Below are 26,141 nucleotides of genomic sequence, written 5' to 3'. Positions count from 1 at the left end.
GTCTGGGGTCGGGCTCCCTAGAAGCAGAGCCCGAGATGGGCATTCCTGGACAGGTGATTTGCGGAGGGAGGGCTCTCAGGAGTGAGAGAAGCAGACCAGGGCAAGGGAAGGACTAAGCAGGCTGTGGCATTGAGTGTCCAGTCCTGCCTGATCCCACGGGGAGCTCTGGAGTGTGGAATGCCCTGGAGAGTGGCCACCACGGGACACAGGGGCCGAGCTATCACCCCCTGCAGCTGCCAGTGGCCGGGGCCCTTCCTGGGGTGTGTGCAAGCTCTCCCAGGTTTCTCTAGGCAAGATGGCTCCCGTCAGCCAAGGGCAGTCCTCTCGAGAAGGGGGTAGATGTGAGTCACCAGCAGCCAACACCCCAGCATCTGGAGCGGTGGGGGGAGGCGGTCGAGACGGGCATTTGTGGCATCTGCTAAACTGCAGGAGGCCTGGGTGATGGTGACAGGCTTGCCCCCCCCCCCCCCCCCCGCCACACCCGGTGTGTCCGTGCCCAGAGGACGGCGCTCCACGAGGGGCTGCACGCAGAACGTTCTGGAAGAGCCCAGGGGCGGGAGAAGCAGACCCGTGACCGTGACCAAATCAAATACTGCTCCAAAGGCAGTCCCCCGTGAGGGCCAAAGGGGGCCCAGATTCCACCTTAATGAGAGCTGGGTTCAGGGGCTGGGACTCTTCAGTCTCCTAGTTATTTTCATTGACTGCAGTCCCTCACTAGGCCGTTTTCCAAAAGCAAAACCTCTCTGCAGTTCAAACTGTGCCTTTCTTAACGCCTGAAGGCTTGTGGCAGTCACCCACTGGCTTGGGGTAAAGGTGACCCACAGCACACAGAGAAGAATTCTGCCTGCATCGCCCCACCCTCCTCCCTCCCTTTGTCTCTACACTTTGAAATCACTCTCTGTCTGGGCCCAGCAGGAGCCCTGACTGGTTCTGGGGCTTGTGATTAGCTCCCCACCCTGGCTCAGATAGCTCTTTCAGGAACCTGTGGTCTTGACAAGCGGGGGCGACTGCTTCGGAGAACAAGGCAGGGCCCCCTGGGGGATGACAGCTCCTGTCCAAGGCCAGGGAGGTAGCCGAGCCTCTCCCAAACGCGTAGACTGCAGAAAGACGAACAAAAAGTCACTTTCTCATTGTTGGTGCCATAAAAATCAGCTCCTAAGAGAATACAGCATTCTGCAGATCTTACTTAAAATTCTGTGAGCAGCGCTGATGATTAGGGGATTGCAGCTGGAAGCTGGCAGCGGCTCAGACAGATGAGAAAGGAAGATGGCCAAGCAGGTCGCCTCACCTTCGCCCCAGACTGAAGAGTGTCTGGGAGTAGGGTTCTTGTGAACTGGGGCTTGTAAAAGAGAGGCCGTCCTTGTTACTTAAGTGGGCAGGGAGAGGCAGTGCGAAGGTCTTTTCGAAGAGCTGACCGCTGATGGCGGCCTGGGCGAAATGGTGCGGGCCGCCGGATCAAGGGTCTGGCCCCACTTGGCTACGCGGTCTTGCGTATCATAGGGCGACACGGCAGCTGCTCTGCGTCTTGGTTCTTTCGCCTGCAAAATGGTGGCACGGGACCAGCTCGCTGGTCTGCTTTCGGCTGCATATCCTAATAAATGCGCGATTGTTTACCTAGGAATTACGTGTTCGTTTTACTCCACTAATGTATTATGTATATTAAAAAGGGCGTACAGCTGTAGATCCAAGAAAGTCTGGATACAAATAAGTGTAAGGCCTAGTATTTTCTTTCTCAACCCTTGTCGTGTCCTCCCACTGGGATCTGAATACTGTTTCTGGGGATGAGACCACTGGAAGGGCTTCTCCGCATGGCAAGTCTACGGTGCCCATGTTTCCAAAGCAGACCCTCTGAGCCCACGGTGTCCAAGGCAGGAGCCGTTTGCCACACGTGGTGATTTAAATTCAGTAAAATGAAATAAAGTGTCAACGTGAGTTCCTCAGAAACACTAACTACATTTCAAATGCTCAGTAGCCGCCCGTGGTGCGTGGCCACTCTGTGGTCAGTGCAGATTCTAGAACGTTTCCATCATTGCAGGGAATTGTATTGAGAAGCTTGCCTGTTAAGCAGTCAAGCCCTTGTGATTCGGTGTTTAATTACACAGCCGCTAACCTTCGCTGAGCGTTTGCTCTGTGCGAAGTCGCATGGAAAGCATTTCGTAAGCACCATCTCATTTCGTCCCTACAACAATCTAGCCCCGTGTCATAGCGGGGAGACGGTGGGAGGAAGGATGAGGAGTTTCCGAGCTGACAGGCTGCTCAGAGGTGGAGGCCTTGTGTTCTCCCGGGCGCCCCACGGGGACTCGGGGTTCACTGTCTGAGCGTCGCCTTTATCAGTGTCTGTGCGTGGGCTCCCGGGCACACGTTCTCAAGACCATTCACCACACACGTGCTTCTCTGTCCCACAGGCGCAGAGGGGGTTTCTTACAGAGCCGCGTTCAGCTGAGAGGAGGCAGCCTGCACAGGCCACCCAGGGTGCTGAGGAAAGACCGCCACCTCCCCCCACTCGAGGGGCTGGGCCCACGCAGGACCCCCAGGAAGCCTTCTTCAGAAACGGCAGGTAATGTTCTCCTTGGAGGTGAGTCCCAACTGGGCACAGCAAGGGCCCAGGCCCCTCGTCAGATGCTGGGGATGCAGGGTGGGCAACAGCCAGCCAGCTATGCCCTCAAGAGCCCTGAAGGTGTGAGGACTCAAGTGTGACAACTAGGGGATAGTCACCGTGACCCCAAAGTAGCGGGGAGAACATTGAGATATTGAGAAGTGGGCACACATCCTTCAGCGCTGGCCAGGTGTGCCGGGCCCTGCGCTGCGTGCAGATTCTCCCGGGACCTCGAAAACGTGAGTCAGAACTCTTGGGGACCCCGTCTTTGAGACGGAAGTCCACTCGATTCTCTGCGGTGGGTCCACGGGGGGCTTGCGCGTCCGTGTGAACTAGAAAGATGAGCGGCGACGACGCACGAGAGCTGCTCACACGCAAGCCGTCAGAGGCGCCTCGTCACGCCCAGAAACAAACCAAGGATGAACTAATGGGCGGTGCTTCCTGGAAAAAGGACTATGTTAAGCCGTAATCACTGGGCAATCAGGGCAAATCACTCAGCTTCTCTGGACCTCCGTTCCCCCTGCTCTCTCCCCCTCCCCAGCAATAACGCGCCCGGCCTTAGTCTTGTTTGCAAGGTGTCGACTGGGAAAAATGAAGGTCGTCTGTGGAAAGGTTGCAGGGTCCCATCTGGCCAGCAGTGACTGAATTACCATCCTTTTGTGGCTGGTTATTGTCTCTTTGGCTCAAGGGCTGACCCTGGGCTGTGTCTGATGGCTGAGGTTTTGGTCCCTGGGGAGAGTTGGCTGGGGCACCTCCCCCTCCACCTTTGTGTAGCACCAGTGCCCCCTGCAGGCGGGTGGCTCTTTTGTGGTCCCCTCCTCTCTCCCTCCCCCCCCCCCCGCCATCCCCCAGGCCCTAAAGCCCTCTTCCGTAGGCCAGGACAAGGGTTCCTTGTGGCTTGTTTCTTGGTGAGAATTTATTTTTTTTTTTTCTTGGTGAGAATTTAAATCGAGGTAAGTATTTGTTCCACCGGTTGGCCAGGAAATGCATTGTCTTTGCTATGGAACATCAAGGGTTAAAATCACGTGGGAGAGGCTGGGAGGGGGCGGGGGCGGGGGCGGGGCAGTAGGCGGAATGCCTCAGGTTGCCCAGCTTTACCCTTTCTTCCAGTGGATGTCCACATCCCCAACTCCATTACTTTCCTCCTCCATCAATGCAGCCCGGGGAACTGCCCGGAGGGATTTGGTTGTGTGGTACCCCCCCCCCCCCCCCCCGCAGAACCCACCAGAACCCCCCGGAACTCTGCCAGTTATCCCAAACTACAGAACGTTCCCACCAGCTGTCTCCCAGCACCTTAAAGACGGCGAAACCGGGCTGCCGCGGGAGACTCACATCTGGGGCCACGTTTATGCTGCTGAGCAGCGAGCGCACTCTGCCCTGAAGAGGACAGCGGTCCCTGCTGTGGTGACGGGTGACGACACACACACTAGCTGTTCGCCCTTCGCTCAGATCACACTGGGGGTCTGTGCCCGCACAGCTAGGCCGTCGACGAAGGCTTTACCTACCCAGTGGCTCCACACGAGGATCCACTGGGCACCGTGCCGCCCCCACGGCGGCTGATAAATGCCGCTTGTCATTATCTGCCAGGCACGACAAGCCTACCTCCGTAAAAACCGGCGTGGGCTGAGCGCCCAGTGAGCGCGGGGCATGCGGTGATAGGTGTTTTCGTTGTCTGCACAGGACAAGGTCAGCGTTGGGGGAGTTTTCTTGAGAGACGAGGGGTTTCGTCCGGAAAGGCAGATGTAGGGAGAGTAGAACAGAAGCTTTCTGGACTGGCGGGTGGTGAGGACGGGCTCGGGGGCAAGAACGCAGACTCCGGAGAGGGCAGACAGCCCAGATGGGCCAGGGCGCGCCGGGCCCCGGTGGGAGGCGGGAGACGGTCACTGGGGCGGTGCCTCACTTGGGCACTACCTGAAAAAATCGCCACAAACTTGGTGGTTTAAAACAACAAAGATTACTTTTCTCACGGTTGTGGAGGCCGGTTGCCTCACACGCTCTCCAAAGGCTGTAGGGGAGGAGCCTTCCTGCCTCTTCCAGCTTCTGGTGGGTGGCTCAGGCATCCCCTGGCTGTGTCTGTCCAGCCTCTGCTTCTGTCGACACCTGGGCTTCTCCCCTGTGTTTCTGTGGATCAGGTTCCCCACCCCCCCCCGCCGCCCGTGTCTTCCCCCTGTAAGTATACCTGTTGTGGGGTTTAGGGCCGCTCCCAAATCCAGGATGATCTCACTCAAGAGTCTCAATTTAATTATACCCACAAAGACTCTGTCCGAGTCAGGTCACAGTCACGTGTTTGGCAGTTAGGACTCGGACGTACCATTTTGGGGGCCATCGTTGAACCGCTTGGCTTCTACGATTCTCTCCCTGTCTGTGAGCCAACGGAAGCGACCTTAAAATGTGTTTCTAGGTGAAAAAAAAGGAGTGGCACGTGTGGACATTCGGTGTCGAGGGACGCACATCAAGTGTGCTCTTATTGTGTGCGAAGAGTTGAGGCAGGAACGTTCTTTTGTAAACCAAACTGGCGCATAGTCGTTAAGAGGGAGTCGTGCAGCCCACCAGCGGCCGGGCCTGTTCCCCACTTGGGGGAACAGTCGTCCAAGCGGCTCCAAGTGGCTTCAATACCAGGACGGGTGTGTCGGGCCAGGGGACCCATCGGCTCCTCTTTAGGGAGAAGCCCAGGGGCAGGCTGGGGAGGGCGCAGGCAGGCCCGCTGCGTAGGGCCACAGGGACTGTGCCAGCAGCTGCCCGGTTTGCCCAGCCTTGCACTCTGTGGGGCTGTCAGACCAAAGCAGGGAGCCCCAGCTCCCCTCTCCCTCCCTGTCACAGTCCACCAGCGGAAATGGGCGCCTCCTCCTAATTTGCACACGTACTGGAGTGCTCATGGTGACCCTGGGGGCCCCAGTGTGAGCAGGGACACCAGTTGGGAAGCCTCTGACCTTTCATTGTCCCTTTTACTCCTCCTTCCCTTTAAAAGCTTCTCTCATCCTGGGGGGGGGGGGGGGGAAGGGTCTGTTCCTATCCATATGGGCTCCCGGAGGGGATCTCGAGACTCTCTCCATGTTGGGAGAAATCCCACTTCTGTATACTTCTTATCTCGGTGTGAGCTTTTCATACCAAAGCTTCAGAACAAACTGGGGCACAATGAATGATGGGTAAACACACATGCACACACACACACACACACACACACACACACACACACACACACACCCCTTCAGAAACAAAGTCTAAATGGGGAGCTAAGAAATGAGGGGACATTCATATTTAAGATCCCCCCCCCCCTCCGGGGACATAGCCCACACAGAGGTATTATGATGTCCCAGCGATAGCCCAGAGTGGTGACAAATGCTTTCGTGTTTATTATTTGAGAAGTGGATTGAGCCAGAGGCCTGGGTCACTGGTGCCCGTTTCAGAGGGCTCCCTCCCCTGCAATTAGGAAGAACGTGGTGGATGTCCGTTAAGAGCAGGTGTGAGCCTGTGGGATGTGGGCTGAGCGTTTGCCCAGGGAGTATTAATCACCCCCAGTCCCTCATTGAAGTGTCAGAGTGTGAACAGGGATGGCTGGTTGGGTAAAGCAGCAAGCGTGGGCTGGACAGGTCGTGCTGGACAACGTTGAGTTGGAGGGTGGCGAGTGCACTAAAATAAATACCTCCTGGAAATCAAAGGGGCTTGGGAATTTTTTTGCCACCACTTGCTCATACCAGCATTTCACAGAGGAGTGACAGGTTCTCTGAGTGTTGGGTGTTTGAAGAAAAGTACCGTGACTTCATAGGAGCCTGACGATGGGCCTAGGTCGTCCACCATGGACAAATAGCTTTCTCCCATCCTTTGACCTGGCAGGCCCCGCATGGAGAGATCAGGGCTGGCTTCTAAGTGAGGGAGCTGACCTCGCCATGTCTGTGCATGTGTGTGCGTGTGTGTGTGCACCAGTGCTCGTGAATGCATGCAGCTGTGTACGTGGTTTTGGTTTTTGTTTTTGTTTTTGCAGGGTCCAGGGGGAAGGAGGACCTGTTTTCCATGGCGGGACAGCGATAGAATCATCTAGTTTGGGTGCCTGAGGGGCTGTAACTTGGGGGGACTTGATGAAACCCAACAAAGAAATTGGAAAGGGTCTTTGGGGCGGGGGGGGGGGGGGGCGGAATTTCCCAATTAAAAGGTAGGGAAAATCTTTGGTCCTGATCCTTGTAGGTCAAGTAGAATCAGTGAAACCTCTTAAATTAAGTAGGCAAGAATACTTGTGTCCAGGGGCTGAAATAAGATGCTGCAACTGACTCTTCGTCGTCTTCATTTTTGGCGAATCTTCCTATCAACAACTTATGAAGAGGAGAGGAAGAGAATGTTTTTGAAAAATATTTTTTTAAAGGATGGTTAATTTCCCTCCTCTGTAAACTATTCTGATAGCTTGGTACTAATCACTGGAATTAACAGATGGCTTGGCAGTGAAGTCATCTGCAGGCAGAAGGCCAGAGGAGTTATGAAGGATAAAGACCTAATTTATAAATTTTTAGAGTGATTGGAGTCTTTGAGACCCTCTTGAGAACGGAGTCTTTTTTTGAAACCTGAATTCAGTGGTCTGTCCCATCCAGGTTTCCAGCAAGGGGACGGGGGAGGCTGGAAGTTTCTTTTTAAATACCGAGTGGCAACAGGTTACCAGACAGCCCGGCTAAACGTGACTATCAGTGGGCAGGAGTTTCACGCTTTCTTCAGAGAACTTCTTCAGTCACATTTACTTCAGGATCAAGGTGGAGCTGTGATGTTAGGTGGGGTTAATCTTAGAAACTCAGGGCTCCTCATGGAAAGGATTTGCATGAATATCCCAAGGAGAGTGCACATCTACTTGAGGAAAGACCTTGTAATCCAAACTTTCTTTATGGGACACCTCAGTTCAGAGGTTGCCTGGGGAGACAACCATTATCACAGGATGAAACCCTTCTCCAATAAATTGCTTATAAACTTAGACCCTTTGTCAACACCACTTTCTCTCTGTCCCTCTCTCCTCACCGTTAGCTCTCATCCCTGCCCTTCAGAAGAATTTTCACAATATAATGTAAATGGGTTGCCAAGTGAAACCACACATCACGCTCAGGGCGCAGCCTTTCATGACGCCGATGGAAGTGACCACTGGGTTGGTTGAAACTCGTTGACAGAATCTGACTAGATGACAAATGAGCAAGAGGAAATCGAGGAGGTAGTTCCAGCAGAGTGAGGTACATACCAGGGAGTGAAGAGAAGGCCTTGGGAAAACGGAGGAAGCCCTATAACATTTGGGGGGTGGGGAGTCCCTCTTGATCTTCCTGTGAGAGGAAACGTAAACTCAAGACTAGCCCATCGGTCTGCTCTACAGTTTTGTGTAAAAATGTACTCTGACCCCATTAGCACTTGATTAACCTTAGTTGATTTTAGCAGTTAGCTCCCAGTTTGCTGTTAACAACCCCTCACCTTGAAGGTTTATTTTTATCTTTGTAGGTTCATCAGCTTATCTTCATAGCTTTTGGTTGCAAGAGAAATTCTCAAAGTCCTTAATTCCCCACTATTTGCTATGAAGTTTTGGTCCCTTTGGTGAATGAATTCATCTTAGGTGATCTTTCCCCAGTGGCAGTGACTGGAGTTAATCGGGCCCTGTTTCCCAAGCTGATGGGTCATCTCGGCCTCTGCCTCAGTGCCTCACGTAGCGTTGGGTTCTTAGTAGGTGTTTGTTGAACGAACCACCGAACAAGCGGAAGGAGGTCTCCTTGAGGCTCAGCCCCGTTGAAAGCTTGATCCAAATCAGCCCCCAAAACTTCTTGGAGAACGAAGGAAGGCGCAGGCAATCTGCAGATTTCATGTCTGATTGTGTTTTGGAGAGGCGTCAACAACAGAAGAGTCCAGAGGGTGTCTGGTATGGATGGCAGTGAGCTAAGCGGAACAAAAGAAACTTGTTATTTTCTTCATAAAAGAAACCTTTTCATCTAAAAAAGCAACTTCCAGCCCCTACCCTTGCTGGACTCAGTTTTGTGGCACCACTGCCTTCAACCTTAAGGATTATCTGTCTGTCTGATGCCACGTCATTTGTACAAGAGGAAAGCTCTGGAGAGGAAGGGATGGTGACTTTGAACCTGAAGATGTTCACTTTGATGTCTTTTAACCTCTCTGACATCACAGATAGGACTAAGTCTTAATCGGGGAGATTTACTTCCAAAGCCAGCACTTGGGTCAAAATAGTCTCTGGTCAGAATTATCTTTGAAAGCTTTGTAGATGAATTACAAGAATGTGTTGTTGCCTAGAACTCAGAGCAGAAGTTCTCACGCACGAGGTGTTTGAGCACCATCGAGGTCCAGGAAGGCGAGAAGAGAGGCAGGCTGTCTGCGCGGGCTGTTTGAAGATGAACAGCCAGCTGTCTAAGGAGCCGGTGAGGATATGGTGTCCCTGCTTTGCCACACAGCGTTCGCCGTTTGGTTTTAGCATTAAGCCTCTAAGACTGCTATGACATCTTCATGGGTCGGTTTGTCGTGGTGGGGATTAAGATCCTGGCGTTGTGCCTTCTGGGCGGTGTGGGGAGCAGTGTTTCACAATCCTAAGCGTAGGTGAAATGTGTGATTGGGCCCTGCTGTGGGGGCAGAGGGTGGTGTCCCTCGTCTGGTGCCAGCTCGGGACTTGGGGGGGGGGCAGTTACTCCGTGCCACCGTGAACCCGCTGGTGTAGGACAGCAAAAGACCATCTCTTCTCGTGTAGGGGGAAGTTCGCCACCGACCCCTGTCGCAAGGACGGCTTCTCCACTCTTCGCCTCCCGCGTTGGGGTCTCACTTAAGAAGAGAAGCTTTGCAGGTGCGTGCACATGCTCGCACTCGAAGGCTGTTTTTCCATCAGAAAAAGCAGGTGAAAAACCCACATGTCCCTATAGAATGGATGACACCACCTGAGTGAAAGCAGCTCCTGATTCTCTTTTGTTGTGGTTACACAATTCCTGATATGTTTCTCCTGATGAGGTCACTGCCCTGAAATGAATACTTTTCTTTTCAGAATTGGCGAAGCGGGGCGAGGGGTGGGGGGTTGCAGTGGAGACGAACACAACATCATTGAATTCTGTTTGCATCTCAAGTGGGACTTTCGAGTCTCTGGGAGCTTAAAACCCATGAGCCTGCCACCCTATTACTGTTCTAATACCACACTTCCTGCCCCTGGGTTGCAGAAACGAATCTCATAATTAGGTTCGCCCTGTTTCTGTGTTTATATGCACATCCCTTTCTCTCTAGCCGCCGACATATCAGCTTTTGTTATTATTATTTATTGTTGGATTCCTTTGTGTTCAGAGGGCCTGCTCCATTAACTGAGACCCGTTCTGTTTCCTCCAAAGCTGGGGTACATCAGAGCATCCCTTGCTATCGAGTGCTCTTGTAGATTTCCTGAGAAATGCGCTTTGTGGGCTGGAGTGGAGAACGCTGATGTGGTTGAGGGTAATTCTTTGGGTTTTGCTGGGCGTGTTGGCAGTGGTGCTGCTCCTGCCGGGGCACAGGCTAAAATTGGGACACCGAAGAGGAGCTGAGCGTGGCCCTGTGCCCGGATGACACATCCCAAGTCACATCGATGGAGGGAGATGTTTTATTGAGCTCTAAGAACTACATGGTGTTTACGGTTTTGCAGTTTCCTGCAGCCAGCATGCCTATGGCCGTAAACACGGTGAAGTTCGGGGCCGCGTTTCACACCGAGACTTCAGAAACCGTCCCAGTAACAAAACCCAGAAGGCACGTTCAGCGTCGGAGGCCCGGCCACTTTTAATCCCTCCAGCAAACTAGTGATAAGGGGCTCCCTCTGCGGAAGGCCGCCCGGATGGTGAAGCTGGTGGTCAACAGTGTCTCCTAAAGTCTCAGAACTCATGTGCCACCTTCAGAAACGTCACGTCTGTACATCACCCCTGTGAACGTTTGCTCTTGTCCTTGAAACTCAGAAGAAACACAAATACGTTTCTTTTGAAGAGAAACTGTTGGGAAGCCAACATCATATGCCGTTGAGGGAGCACTGCAGAATGAAAACACTAATATTTCATGGTAAATAAGAGCCTGGCTCCAGCCTGCTGTGGGCAGAAGGCCACGAGCCCTGGGAAGAGCCCCTCTGCTGGAAAGAGACCGTGACGTCTTGAGGGGCATTAGAAATACATTAGCACCCAGTTGAGACTTTCTTCCTTCCTTGGCCAGAGAGATTATAAGGGCACCGCTCTCTCACCGTGTGATTCAGTTTTACTTGTCTCCAAGCTGTGAGTCGCCCCTCCCTGGGACTTTGTGGGCTGCAATGCCCTTTTCTTGACAAAGGGAAGGCCCCCCCCTCCCCACCCAACATCCACTCGTGTCATCCTAGTCTAGTGTTTCTTTAACTTTTACAAGGCCTTGACTTGTATAGACTCAAACTCTGCATTCGACAGAGTTGGCTGCAGAGGCCATGGGTTGACCCACCTACACAGACCTTCCTGGAAGCCTCTACCTTCTCCTCCTCGTTGGGGGGTAGTGGACAGGGGTTGCCAGAGGCCTCCTGGGCAGCCTCACACTCCATTTCTGAGACTCCCAGATAGCGACGCGGAAGCTGCTATGGCATGCGACCTGCCGAGGAAAGGGGTGGTGAGAAAGACCCTGAGCCCAGGTGCAGCGAGAGGCCGGGCACTCTTCGGGGCTTTGCAGACATTGGGGAAGGGGCTTGATCTTGCTTCCGAGGGAGATGGGGAGCTGCTGAAGGATTTGGGTGCAGGGAGGAGGGCAGTGGGGAGACCGTCCCCTGGGGGTGCTAAAAAGATCGCTCCAGGCACGGAGCGGAGCAAGGATTGTGGCAGATGGAGTGGACACCGGGACACAACAGACTGGAAGGCCCTGGAGACGGGCTGGGCACGTTTGTGTTTGAAAAGAGCTGGGGAAAATCGATGTTCCACCTAGAGGTACGAAATAGTGAACTATTCGTTTTTGGTTATGCGTGTGATGCTTCCTTTAACACATAAAAAGTGTGGCGGAAAAGGCTGGTGTTCGCCGTGGCCACCACCCCCGTTGCCAGTTCCGCCGCAGATGAAACGGCTGTTCCGAGGGAATCTGCCAGACCGTTAGGCATGCGTGTGCCCGTGTGCGTGGTTGACATAACGGCCACATGCGTATCTCGTTGTGCAACTTGCTTATTTTACTCGGCCACATTCCATAGCTTTCCACAGTGTTAATACACCCAGAGAGACCTATCTCAACCTTGCAGATGGGGATAGAGCCTCTCTGGGTGGGAGCACTCAGAGTTACGGAGCCGCTCTAATCAGGGGGAGTCTGGCACCGTCAGCATTTCACTGTTGCGTCACTCCCCTGGGACGTGCTGTCCATAGTTCTCGGCCCGAGCAGAGCGTTTCTCTAGGGAGAGCTGAGAAGAGGAATCCCTGGGCCTCTGGGGGCCACGTTGCACATTTTTGATCTTTCCAGGTTGCTTCCCAGTTTACATTCCCACCTGTAGCATTTCAGAGTTTGTCTTCTTTTCTTGACCTTCTCCAACTTTTAAAAAAGTGCCTCGGATGCATAAAAGATGCTACCTCCAGTGCCCGTGGACAGCATGGCCTTCCCACCCCACCCGGCAGCCCACTGGGGACTGGGGGGATGGGGGGTGGGGTGGGGGCCTTGCCCAGACAGACCACACGGAAGGCTGGCCTTATCCAATAGGGAAAAACATGGAGGGATGAGAAGACTGTCTTTGTTTTTGTTTTAAATCACAGAGAAGTGAGTTTCTCTTGACTCAACTTTAAGTCCACCGGGTACAATTTGATGTTCTCTCCAAATATTAATAGATTTGTTCCTCAGTCAAGGCATGACGTCTCAGTCTGCTCCAAGAGAGCTCTGTCACTGCAAAGGACACAGAGCCACGCAGGACTTCCTCTGTGCCTCGCCAATTCATTAGACCCGGTTAGCAATTTGCAGAAGAGATTAATTGATTTGCAGGCTGCTGGGCCCTAAGCGTTACTCAGCTGCCTCCCAGAAAGCTCAGGCCGCCGGGGAGCTCAAGAGAGCAAACAGTAATATGTGAGGCTTTGGTGAGAGGCCGAGCAGCGTCTTTGCGCTGCATTATAAACAGGAGCCCGAGAGACGGATTTCTCGGCCCTTTCTGGCTTGGTGTGGGATTTGGGCCACAGACCAGACTCCCAGGATAAAATGAGAAGGCTCACAGAGCTGCACCTGCCAATATAATGGCAGTGTTCCTCTTCACAAGCTTCTGTTATCCCCGGACAGCACCACGGCTGTCTTATTCTGAAATGTGGCCACCGGAGCTCCATGCTCTCTCCACATTCAGTTGTAGGAAGGACTCTGCATGTAGGGAAAAGGGACCCAGTTGAAACTGGCCTGGACAAAAACATCATCTCACATAAGACAATGGCCGCAGGCTTGGCTGGGTCCATAGGTACCGCCGTTGCCATCAGGACGCGGTTTCTCTCCATCACTTGGCCCCTCTTTTCTCTGGGTCATCAGCATCGGCTCCTCCGGGGTCTGCCCGGCCTGTCCACACTCTCTGCCTCACTCCGGCCCGAGTCCCCAGACCGAATCTTGCTGGCCTGGTTGGGGCCCTGTGTCTCCTGAACCGATCACTGGGGATTCAGGTGTGGATCATTCACCTGTCTTTGTGCGGAGGGATGGGCAGGGCCTCCTTTGCCAGGGCAGCTAAGGGTGAAGGGGAGCTGGTTCCTCCAGAGAAGAGAGGGCAAGGCAGGTAAACCCTACAGACGTCCGAATCATACCATCTCACTCATGGTTTAACGCAGCGCGGCGTATGTTTGAGCAGTGGAGCCCCCGTGTGCCCCTGGAGAGGGGAGAGGCAGGCGATGCCGTGTGCCCTCTTCTTGAGGAGCTTAGGGACTGGTGAACGGAGACACCTTTGTGGCATAGATTAGAGTCACACAGCCTCGGGTTCACATGCGATTACAGGGGCCTGCTCTGTGCCAGGCAGTGTGTGGGAGCAGGAAGAGAGGCAGATAGCATGACGCGGCCCTTGTCCTTAGGGAGAGCCCAGTCTGGCAGAGGGAGCCGGCACAGACTGGTAAACAAGTCATTACAAATGCAATGCGGTAAGCTCGCTGATATGATTAAGCTTCCAAATGAGGGACTCTGACAAGGCCGGCTGGAGCGAGAAGGGAGAGGAGGCTAGCATAAACAGGAACATGACGAGGAGGGGCCGCGATGCTTCCGACGCCCATCCCGAGGGCCCCTCGGCCCGGGCCCCCACTGCAGAGGGGAGGGACGGCAGACCTTTTTTCCCCTCCTTGCATCATAAAGAAATTTTGCCACATACACTAAACTGCTGGAAATGGGGGCGCACAGCACTTAACTACTATTTACTTATTTATCTAAAATGCTAAGTGTTTCCCTTGGCAGTCACTAATAGATTCCTGTAGAAACGGAGCGACACGTTCTGAATTCTGATTTCTGTGCCAACAGAAGGTGGGAAGGCAAAAATGGCTAGTGCGCTCCTGGCTGGTTCCGTTGGGGAGGTGGGAGGGCAGGATGACAGAGTCATTTAAAGAGAAGTTGAAATATGGGTATTTGCAAGGTAAACGTGTGTTTATACTAAGGGTTTGAGAGCGAGAGAGAGGGATCGACATACCTTCAGTCCCAAACCTGAAATGGAGACTGTTCTCCTTTTGAAGGACCTCCTGAAAACCGTTCTTAACTTTGAGTTGGAAGAGCCCCCAAAAGGAATCTGAGTCTTGTTCTAGAATTTTCTACGTGTAATGCTGAAGCCAGTAGCCAAATGGAATCAGAGGCTGAGGCAGAATGAGAAGTGATGATCTCTGGTGTTGGTGTCCAGCAGACCTCCAGAGGGGGTGCACAATCAGCAAGGATTTGGGGCTCACCCTGGTGGGTCGTCCCCTCCCCACCTCCACACCCGGTCTTCAGGAGACAGGTTTTGGTTTTGGAGACAGACAGGTGAGCCTGGGGGATTCATTCTAACCAGGGTGTTAGTGGCAAGTTGAGGCAGAATGGTGGCACAAACGGTGAGCCTAGAGGAGAAGTAATCACGAGTGGCATGTAGACTAACATTAGAATGTATCAGATCATAATGAGGAAGTAGTTCTGTTCTTCATTCCCCTTTAAGGCTCTTGATTACATATGGAGAAAGTCTGGTTTTGATGCTACTCTGCCTTTAACACCTGCCTGACCACTCTTTCCTAATCTCCCTTTTAGGCAGAGAGAGGTTAGGTTTGAAATCTAGCTAGAATTTGAGAGCACAGTTCTGTTTTCATTGGATCCATGTGTACAGGTACCCTCTTACATTAGACATCTCGTCTTGCCCAGCCACCTTGTAATAGACCTTAGAAAGCCCGTAATCCCAGTACTGCCCCCTTCTTAGCCTTTTTTTAGCCCAAGACTGGTACTGGGGAAGAAATTTTGGTTTTAGATTGAGAAGAATTTGTTTGAGTCCTGACTTTCCCTCTTACTACCTTCTTGGGCAAGGGTCATCCCTTGTCTTTGTTTCACATCCTCATCTGTAAAATGGGGGTGTAGATGGGTCTCAGAGGTGTTCACCTATACTGATTCATTTCACCTGGCCCTTGAAATCCCCCTCGAGCCAGTCTAGGAATCTTCGCATTGGGCAGTTGAGAGGCTCAAGCTACCTGAGATGATGAGTAGAAAGTGCTTTGTCAGCCATAAAGGACTTTGTGGGTGTGATGGCTATCACGACTGACAGTGGGGGCCTCTGTGGGGGGCTGACTTTTCACCCCAGGTCTGGAGAAGACATCTATGAGTCAAAGAAATGAGTCCATGAATGGTGAATTTCACTGGCATTTGGGGAGATCGTGGGGGCAATGTAATTTGTGCCACGTGGCTGCATAGGTGACTCCCCCCCCCCCCACCTCCCGGTGAGACCCTTGAAGGTGGAGAAGATAAAAGGATGGGGATAATCCTCGATGCCCCAGCCCCACCCCGTCTCAGGCCTCCCTGGCAGCCCCGGGTTCTGCTTAGGGATCTGGCCTTCACCCCAACGTTGGATGCTGGCAGGGAGCATAGGAAATCTGTTCCAACAACGAGCGCTGCTTTCTGCTTGAGCCTTTGGAGAGTTTCCTCCAAGTGTTTTTCCCCATCTGAGTTTCAGTGCGGCCCTGTGGGGTCGGCAGGGGGACGTGGTGGCTGTTCTCCATCCCAATTAGGAGTCCTGCCCGAGTGCACACGTTGAGAAAAAGACACACAAATTCAATTCCAAGGTTTTTCCCTTGCTAAAACTCTTAACATTTTGGCTTGTTTATTTCCTTAACTTCCAGAGACATGAAAAAGTAATTTTTGTGCCCCCTCCACATAGACATTAGTGATCATTTTCAGTCATTTCCAGCTCTCCCTTTTTTGCTACGAGGCACCTGGCGTGCCGGGAATGGACAAAAGCCATTTTTCTAAGTACCAGCGTTTGAAATTATTAAGTGTTCATTAAGCACCCCCGGGTGCACAGCACTCTCGGAGATGTTTGTTTCTCAATTTTCTATAATTTCCTTATTTTTTTTTCCCCTAGCTAAAGGCAGATTGAAAAATGAACTCAGTGCATTTGAGTCTCTGAATCATAGTTAATGTGCGACGCCCCCTCCCTTAACTGCGCTGTTTCCCTTCTGCCTCCTCTTGTCTCCTTTGATTTCTCATGAATCCGATAAAGTTCTTATTCTTTTTAACCCCTGCTCAGGGACTGGAACTTTTGCTTTACTCCTGACTACCTGCTGGGAAGAAATGGGTGCAAAAGCCCCGGCCAGCCCTTACCCCAGGCTGCGGGTGAGAGCAGTGGAAAGATCAGGAAGGTGGCACGGGTAGCCTCGGATGGGCAGTCTGGGCAGGGAGGGGCTGTCGGCAGTATGAGCCACGGTGCAGGATGAGCTCAGCTAATTTCCTGCCTCTCCACCCCCCACCGCCCCCCTCACTGATTGGCATTAGAGGGCAGGGGGCACCATGTCTCTGCGTGGACCCTTCTAGAGGGAGCAAGAAAGCCCAAAGCCCCCCCCCCTCACATCCGCCCTCTCGGGCTCCGTGATTCGGATTCTAACATGAGCAGAGAGAAAAGGCTCTGTTTTTTTTCTTTTCCCTTCTTTTTTTTTTTTTCTTTTGACAACAGCCTCACATAACCTCAAAAGTTACCCATGAATTTACCAAAACTTTTTATGAAACTATTTTAACCTCTGGTGGGGGTGAAAAACAAGCTCTGCGAATTTATTACCCGGAAAAAGCGAAGCACGGCTTTTTATTTGATGTGAAATCGTCTTCCAAACTTCAAGGGAGCCCCCTAGCGCTGGTCTGCGAGGAGCAGGCAGGCACCGCCAGCAGCTGAGCTCCATCCCCTTCTGCCTGGGCGCCTGATGGCGGGTCTGGACGGGGGTCTGGACGTGGACCCGACCTCACCTCGCCAGGGGGCCTGGGCACGCGGGGGGCTGCTCTGAATACCAGGGGGGGGCCCTGGGCACAAGTTTGTCTTATGCTCTTAGTGGTTCAGGTGGCTGAAATGTGCAGGGCTGCAGCCAAAAGAGGGGACAGCAGGGTTTAGAGACAGAAGCCCTGCTGCTTCCGGAAACAGGCTGGACCCCTGCCATCGTCAGAGCAGGAAGACCCCTAGTTGTGTTTCTCGCGCATGAGTGCTGTGCATGTGTGCACACGATTGCACACATGAGAAATGATTGCAGAGGAGAGGAGGTGGAAGCCGTGGCTGAGAACAGGAGGGACAGAGAGGGGAGGAGGAACATGCGAAGATGGGGGTAAGAGATGGGAAGGACCACGCGGGGCCCTCAAGGACCTTTTCCGGGCTCAAGCACCGTCCTGAGGCATGTGATGGAGAACCCAGGCTTCTGCCGGGTCAAGCTCCCTGTCTCCATACTGAGCAGGACCTCCGGGTCTCTCTCTGCCAACGAGGAGACGTTTCTCTCCTCCCCAACTAAGAAGCACACCAGCCTCTCGTTCAGAATTGGCCACGTTTTTAAAAAGCACATGTAAAAATGTTAAAAGCAAACATCTAGAAGAGAGGCTGCAGCAGCCTGGCTGGCAGGGCCCACAGGGTCACAGCCATCTGGAGGGTAGCCTGGGGGCGGGGGGGGGGGGGGTGGGACTCGCCCTGGCTCACGATTGGTGGCCACCACCGGGAGCTGTGTGGTCTCAGGGACGGGTCTCAGCAACTCCACGCCTCAGTTTCCCCATCCGGAACATGAAGCTGATAATAGCAGTTGCTGTTTGCTAGCTGTTGGGTTATCATTTGTATCATGTATTCGAATTTAAAATTTAGTACTTATAATATATAACTTAATCCCCCATAATTTAAAATGGAGCTTAGCATCATGTTGTATGGTGAGCATGCCAGCTCCTTATTATTAATCTGTAGAGAAGACAGAGACACAGAATTTCCCATTAAATAAAATCTCCCAATTTTTACCCGATGGTAGTGAATTCACATTCAAACCCACGCACACACACACTGGTCTGGACCCCAAACGTAGTCCGGTAGTTTGAGACCTTTGCTGTACAGGCTGCTAGGAAGAAGAGGGAGAAGAAGGAGGAAGAGCGGGTGCTGGCCGCCATCTACCGCCCCCACATCCAGGGCGGTTGAGCCAGATGCTGAAGCCCCTGTGGTCACGCTTCCGTTGGGGTGAGTGGATCCTGGAGTCGTGGCCCCCCCCCATCCCCCTGTGAGTACAAGAACATGAGATCTCTGGAAGCCACAGTGGACATGTGATGGCATGACCTCCTGTCCTTGTCCCTGGAGACCCTGTGCTCCCCTCCCGACAGGTGCGTGCTTTTCACCAGCCCAGACACCTTTCAGCCTCGGTGCTCCGAGGCTCACCTTGGCTTCTGTCTGTGGTTTGTTGCCATCCGCTCCCAGGCTGGCTTCTCCCGTACTCTGGGTGCGGGGGGCAGAGCGGCACCCCCCTGCACCAGGAGAGCGGGAGCCGGGGGCCGCGCTTCTGCCCGTAGCCCCCTCTGGGTTTCCTTTGTCCCTTCCTGAGACCGTGCCCTTCTGCCCTGATGGTGTGGCCAGTTGCCCTCCGCTCGTGCTGCCCTGTGACTGTGATCGGTCCGACTGTGCTCTGTGCCTGTTCCAGCCCTGGCAGACGTAGTTCCCTTCACCCAGGCGTCCGTGCCATCCTGGCTGTTTACTGAGCACCTACAGCGTCGCATCCGACATGGTTTTCCCAAGGGCAGATCGACACGCTTCGCTGCGTTCCCCCTGTCTCCTAAGTGGGGAGAGTGTTGAGACTTCCAGGCTTTTCCCAGTTGAATAGAGAAAACAACAACAGAAACCGCATGCTACGGCGATTCCAAAAAGCGTTGGCGGTGACTCCTGAGACTCCTGAGAACCGAAGACCCCTAGTCCCATTTATCTCCGTTCAACTGGATTAAATATACTATGTTACTGATTTCTACAAATCCACACGTTAGTGGTTCAGAAGAAATTGGTTTTGTATGTTTTCGTGTGAAAACAATGATTGCCCTTTTGAAACTGCTTCCTGCGTCTGCTGCAGGGTCCCCGCCCCGCTTTTTCCCCTCTGCGGACCCACTCCCGCTCAGGGCGGGGGGGGGGGAGTGGGGGGGAGGGGGAGGGGAGGAGCGCACTTCATTCCCATTTATTAATCTCCATCCGCTTTGCCTTTTACATTCTGCATGGTCTTTAATTTCCACTAATTTGGATTCATTTAAGTAATGTTTCATTCTAGATCAGTGCATAAATACCGTTTTTTTTTTCTTTGTCTAATTAATAAATGGGGAACATTTTTAGTGAGTTTTAAGCCATTCTGCATTCAAGCTGAGAAAACCTGCTTAGCTCCCTCCATTTGTTCTGGAAGTCTCCTTGAGGGGGAGGAGGAGGCTCGTTCTGATTTTGTGTTTACCGATCCCCACCTTTCCTTAGATGGTCCTCAGATGGCTTAGCAGCGCTTGCTTTGGTCCTGACACGTTGAGGATCTCGATGCTTCTGAGGACACAGGACGTATTTCTTCTTCATATTTCTTCCGGTGTTGCCACTCAATAAATTTGAGGAGTCACGAAGCAGTCATCTGTGTAGTTAGATAAGGAAGAAAATGATGATTTCTCTATTATTTTGCTTAGAAGAATGGGAAACTAGATTAATCAATGTCTGTTGGAAATGTCTCTTTATGAAAAAGACTGGCTTCTTTCATCAAAGCCATGATTGCGTCTCTTATGCAAACACATTAGATGGTTTTCCAGGGGTGGGAGCAGACAATCAAGGTTTGAATTTTAAATCTGTCGTTAGGTAACGTTAAGGAAATCTGTAATCCCACCTTCAGTATGGTTAAGGGGGAGTTCAGGGTGGGCAGGTATTCCTGGCCCCCACCCCTCTCTTTCTCTGGGGCACGAGGAAGGTGCGGAGGTCTGCACGAGTCAGGAGAATGTTTTGGCGTGGCCCACGGCTCCTGGGGTCATGTGCCTAGTCCTGAACCTTCTGTTCGGTCAGATGGGTAGAATGTGCCCATACCTGGGGAGGGGACAGGTGATCGTAAGCCAGCCCACTTCTGCTGAGAAGCGATGTTCCCCGATGGAGAATCCAGGTGGATGAACTGGCTCCGAATGACAGACGTCAGTCACGGCTTCTCTTGCTCCTGGGTGCGGGAACTCAGAACCTGGCGGTCAGGTTTGTTCTCCCTGCGGGCTGCTGCAGGTTTACCGTGTCGTAGCTGAGGCGGGCGCTGTTGGTGCCCTGCCCAGATCCCCTTTCCGGCCAGGCACCTGTGCACCCCACCCCCGTGCTTGCTGTCGTGGGTTTCAGCTGCTTCCGGCCCTCACCCGTGCCCTTCTCCAAATAGCCCTTGGCTGATGTGCCCCCCTCGCCATCAACATAACATGCGACACTGACCGATGCAGGGTAGGACCCCCCCCCCCACCCCCCAGTCCTTCACCCCTGGCCGGGGCATACTGTGCAAAGCAGCACTCACTGCAGAGCCTCACGTGGGGTCAGGCAAGGGCTGGACTTCTCCAGAAATCCCACTTCTGTCTGACTCCTTCCCATTTCTCCAACTCCATGAATCGTTTCCACGAGAACCCGAGATAACAGTTACCTACAAACCCTGTAATGGGGCTACTCACCCCTTCCTCCCCACTGTCTGTAAGGCTACCCCTCTCTTCTCAACACAAAGATCAGAAGGAGTTTGGGGGCCAACCCGAAATACGATAAACAGAGATACGGATGAAGTAGGCAAATGTCTACTGACAATATTCGATTTAAACCTAGTGGCGTCCACCCTGTAAGATCGCCCGTCACATCAGCTATTAATTTAGCAATCTTGTGCTTCCGGCTTCCACTTCCCGAGGCCGTTCTAGCCAGACTTGCAGCGTGCTCCTCTGTATGGCCTTTGTCACCACAAGAGCCACCTGCCTGAGTCATCCAAGTTTTCAGAGCACAGTGCCTTCACTTCCATCTCGGCTCTTGGAGACTTAGTGTTTCTAGAGTCTGAGTGCAGTGCTGTCATAGCAGCTTGCCCACGGCTGTTTTCAGACTGTCACCTCCATTCCTCTTGGTAGATGGCCGTTGGTAATTCGCACCAAAGAGTCATGGCCTATTTTGCTTTTTGAGGCAGTCCTCAAGAGACTTATTTACAATAGTCAGTGCTTATAACTGTGTCCCAGGTGCCCAAGAAGGATGACTGAATTAAAGTCCCCCTCCCATCACCTCTAACACTGATTTTATCAGCTGATGTCTGTCAGGGACCCAAACGGCCACGGACTGGGCTCTTCTCAGGGCAGCACACCTTCCTAAACGGTATTTTGTAGTTCAGAATGGAGTAATGGGGAGAGTTCCTCTTAAAATGGGACTCTTGGTAAGGATTTGATTGTGAGGCAGCTCCATCTTCTCTGAAGGATGAATGTGGGGGAGCCCCTCTTACACTCAGGTGACTTCTTTGGTCCTTAGATAACACACCCTCTGAGTGTTCGGCCAAGGAGCTCGAGTGCGAGCAACCGGCCTCGCTTGATTCAGAGGTGACATCTGGAAAGTACAGTGAAACGTCGGAGGGTACGGACAAGGAATGCTTTCTGCACTTCACAACAAGCAGAAGGGGACCCCACATCTAAGCGATGACTCAGTCGGAGGAGGCTGTTTGGGGCAGTGACGTTTTCCTGTGCGTTATTGGAAACAGTCATTTGTTTCAGCCTTCCTTAGTGTGAACAACTTTACTCTCAAACTCTGGTTCTATTAAGTGCTCAGTCACATTATAATTTGCTTGTCAAGTCGCATATTATCTATTAAGAATCCTAGGACTCAGCTTATATAGTTGGGACACTTCCTATGGACTAGTCATTATTCTGAGCCATTTTATCATCTCCTTTAAACTGTTTTTAAATTATATTAAAAATTTTTTTTTAATGTTTATTACTTATTTTTGAGAGAGAGAGATACAGAGCATGAGCCAGAGAGGGACAGAGAGAGTCCCAGGTCATAAGCCACCATGCTTCTCACTCCAGACCTCACTAGTTATCATTGGAAGCCCCAACGTACAGTATGTTTACCTCTGTGATTTATAATCAAATATTCAGAAAGAATTTAAATTATCAAAAAGTAGACACATCAGTCAGGAAAATACATATCTTAATGGCCATACAGAGGAGCACGCTGCAAGTCTGGCTAGAACGGCCTCGGGAAGTGGAAGCCGGAAGCACAAGATTGCTAAATTAATAGCTGATGTGACGGGCGATCTTACAGGGTGGACGCCACTAGGTTTAAATCGAATATTGTCAGTAGACATATGCCTACTTCATCCGTATCTCTGTTTATCGTATTTCGGGTTGGCCCCCAAACTCCTTCTGATCTTTGTGTTGAGAAGAGAGGGGTAGCCTTACAGACAGTGGGGAGGAAGGGGTGAGTAGCCCCATTACAGGGTTTGTAGGTAACTGTTATCTCGGGTTCTCGTGGAAACGATTCATAGAGTTGGAGAAGATATATATATATACACGTATATATATGTGTATATATATATATACACACACACACACACATACCCACACTATGCACGTGTGTGTGTATATATATGTGTGTGTGTGTGTGTGTGTGTATATATATATATATAAAATAGCAAAGGTAATAACCGTACATCTATCTTCTATATAGTAGTAGCTAACTTATATCAAATATATGTTTACTTATGATTTAAGTTAGCTACTGCTGCGTACAGAGCAAACTCACTGGTTCATAACGGTAAGCATTTATCATTGTCTGTGAGTCTCTGGGCTCGCCGGGCATTCTGTTGACCGGAGCCTGGCATGTCTGAGCTTTGCTGGGTTTGCTCACACATCTGCGGGGTCACAGGGGGGAACCGCTGGGAAATTGGAGGGGAGCTGGCTGGTCTAGGCCGGCCTCACGCACATGCGTGGAGGTTCCTTGGGTATCAGCATGGGGAATGAGGGTGAAGTGAAGATTGGGTCTCCCAACCTGCCATATTTCAGAGAGAGAGAGAGAGAGAGAGAGAGAGAGAGAGAGAGAGAGAGAAAACGAACGCAGATTCACACCGACCTCTGGGGACCTAGGTTTGGAACTGGCACATCACTTCTGTGGCTTTCTAGTGGCCAAGGAGAATCACAGGACCAGCCTCGATTCAAGGGTGAGGAAATTGACCCCACATCCCATGAGAGACCTTGAAAATCACATGGCAGAGGGGGTGTGGATACAGGAAACGGTGAAGCATTGGGGCTGTTTATTTGTTTGTTTTGTGGCACATGTAGCGATTTGGAACACATTTGTCAGGAGTTCTTAAAAAAAAAGTGGTTCGTCTTTTCCTATAACAAGTAGGCTAAGGATAAGTGGTCTGGGCTAGTACAGCTGGCCAGGGAGCCCAGCAGTGACCCCACAGTGACCCAGGGCCCTTCTGTTTTTCTGCCCTCCTGTCCCCACCCTGGGCCTTTATTCTGTGGGTAGCCTGACCCCAAGATTGCACCAAAGGCAGGAAAAAGGGCCCGAGGCCCCAAAGGGTGTGCCTTTGAAAGCTTTCTCGGGGGCAGTCAGCGGCCCCTACTTATGTCTTGTTGTCTGGGCTGGGTCGCAAGGACACCTCTGGCTGCAGGGAGTCCAGGAAAAGAGCATTCTAGAGGTGCACTAAACATCTCTGGGGTTCCGTTGATAGGAAGGAATAGAGAATAGTAGCGGATAGACAACGTGCAGTGCCTGCCCCCTAAGCGACACCAGCATTTCATCCGAGGCAGTGATGTAGAGCTGATCTTAAAACATAATCTGGTTTTTAAAAAGAGTCTCGTTTAAGTGAGAAAGGGACTTAATTAGAAGTTTTCATGTAATTAATAGTGTAGATTGGGAGTCTGCAAACTTTATAAAAGGCCAGATAAAATTTTTTTGTAATTTTTTACTTTTTTTATTTTTTGAATTTTGCTAGCCATACAGGCCCTGTTGCAACTACACAACTCTGACATTATGGGGCAGAAACAGCCATATATGTATATATGGTAAATACATGGGCATGGCTGTGTTCCGATAAAACTTTATTTATAAAAATAGGTGGAGGGCCGGACTGGCCTACAGGCTGTAGCTTGCTGATTCCTGGTCCACATAATTTTCAAATATGGCAAAATGATAAAGGCTTAATACTTTTAGCAGTCAGCAGACATGGCGTTTGTACTGAGCAAGGTCGTGTGTGGATAATCAGAGTTTTAAGAAACAGGCTGATCCATAAAAAAAATTAAAAAAAAAAAAAAGAAACAGGCTGAAGTTGAGACTCTCGCAGTATAGTAGTTTTCATTACCATGGTATCGGGCACAATAAGGCTTTGGCTTCTCTCATGAATGCTGAAGGTAGCCATGACTTTCAAAGAGACATAGTTTATTTCTCTTACAGACAACTGTCGGGGTAGGTACCCTGGTCTGGTATGATGGCTCCGGAGTGTGGTGGGGACCAGGTTCCTTCTGTCCTGTTGCTCTGTTCTCCTTGCCATCAGTTTTCCTGTTGCTGCGGTACAGGATGGCTGCTCTAACTCCTGCCATTAGGTCTGCATTCCAGCCAAGAGAAAAGGGGAGAGAGGAAGGAGAGAGTATCCACCCTCCCTTTAAGGGCATGTTTTACAAATTCCGTAGATCATGTCTTCTCACATCTTTTTGGCCAGAACTTAATTACCTGGTCCTACTTGTCTGCAAGAAAAACTGAAAAATGGAGTTTTTAAGCAGAGCGGTAACACGCCTCAGCTAGAAAGTGGGTTCTCACTCCCAAGAAAAAGGAACAGAAATAAGGAGGCGACGCACACGCTCTGCCACATGAGCTCGAGATGCAGACAGGCTGGACGTCCAGAAATCTCTTCCTTAGAAGGAAACATTTCAGTTAGCATTCGTGCAATAATGCCTTTTTCCAGATACTGTTCACATGGTTCGATTTCTCTCTGGGCCCTGACCATGTGCCTCTCTAGGCAGCAGTAAAATCGTGTTCGTGATTGTATTCTCTGTCGCAAAAATGAGTCAAATTAGAAAAAAAAATACAGCTAGAACTTTGAAATCCTCATTGGAGAAGAGCACATTTTTGTCTGTTTATCCGCATCAAGGCAGGTGATCCCGCTTCAAGGGTCTTGTTACTAAATAGCTACATTCAGTCCCTCTCTCTCTGACCCTCCCCTGTTCATGCTCTGTCTCTCTCTGTCTCAAAAATAAATAAACATTAAAAAAGAATTAAAAAAAAAAAGGGGGGGGGCGCCTGGGTGGCTCAGTCGGTTCAGCGTCCGACTTCGGCCCAGGTCATGATTTCGCGGTCCGTGGGTTCGAGCCCCACATCGGGCTCTGTGCTGACAGCTCGGAGCCCGGAGCCTGTTTCAGATTCTGTGTCTCCCTCTCTCTGACCCTCCCCTGTTCGTGCTCTGTCTCTCTCTGTCTCAAAAATAAATAAACATTAAAAAAAATTTTTTTAAGATAAACAGCTACATTCGTGTTGATAACCTTGGGCATGTGTCTTTCTTTCCTGAGCCCTTCTACTTTCAGACGCTTCTGTTTTGAACCTCTTTTGTGTGCCCCCGCCCCGGATGGTAAAACCAGGCACACATCTTCCTCCTTTGTCCCCGAGATTCGAGGCGCCGCAACCGATGGTGGCTGGCTTCATCTTTGTCATTTCCATTCGGTCCTCGCTGCTTCCCACCATTGCCCGCCGAAGAAATCTCAAATTATATGGTGAGCTTCCGCAGTAGCTAAGAGTGGTAAAAACACCTTGCAGTTACTTACACGGAGCGGCCCATTGTGTGTACGTACGTATTCTCCTGTTCCTTCCCAGGGCTTCACCGATGGCCCAGGGACGGCTCATGGCTGTACCCATATGCCCCCTAAAAAGAGCATTGATATCTGTGTAACTGGGAGGGGAGAAACGCTGTGGGACACGCAGACGTGCACTGGCTTGTAACCCGGGACACTGTGCATCCCTGCAGGGTGAGGCTCCTGGCGGAAACATGGCCGAAAACGTGGGTGCCTTTCATCTCCTTCCTCAGACTCTCTTCAGGCACAGGGCCCGTTACCTTCGAAATTCAGAGTTCGCCGTTAAAGAGAACTACCCCTTTAAAGAAAAACCCTTGATGAATGCAAATTGACACTAAATGGAGTTTAAGAAAATGATCAGGGTTTTTAAATATGATTA

The 26,141-nt window shown here is 51.5% G+C and overlaps 1 protein-coding gene across 2 annotated transcripts in view; it reads left to right on the top strand.

Annotated features, from left to right (window-relative positions):
* The window catches only part of ZNF831 (zinc finger protein 831), a 108,923-nt gene that overhangs the window by 60,700 nt on the left and 22,082 nt on the right, over positions 1-26,141 (top strand). For both annotated transcript variants that reach the window (XM_027046557.2, XM_015066450.3), the window contains one exon: positions 2,406-2,557. In XM_027046557.2, the coding sequence (XP_026902358.2) occupies positions 2,406-2,557 (152 nt within the window). The remainder of the gene's footprint in view (positions 1-2,405; positions 2,558-26,141) is intronic.

Source organism: Acinonyx jubatus, chromosome A3, assembly GCF_027475565.1.
Source record: "Acinonyx jubatus isolate Ajub_Pintada_27869175 chromosome A3, VMU_Ajub_asm_v1.0, whole genome shotgun sequence".
Taxonomy (NCBI): domain Eukaryota; kingdom Metazoa; phylum Chordata; class Mammalia; order Carnivora; family Felidae; genus Acinonyx; species Acinonyx jubatus.
Note: the sequence above shows the minus strand (reverse complement) of the source record. Positions and strands in the feature narration are given on the sequence as shown.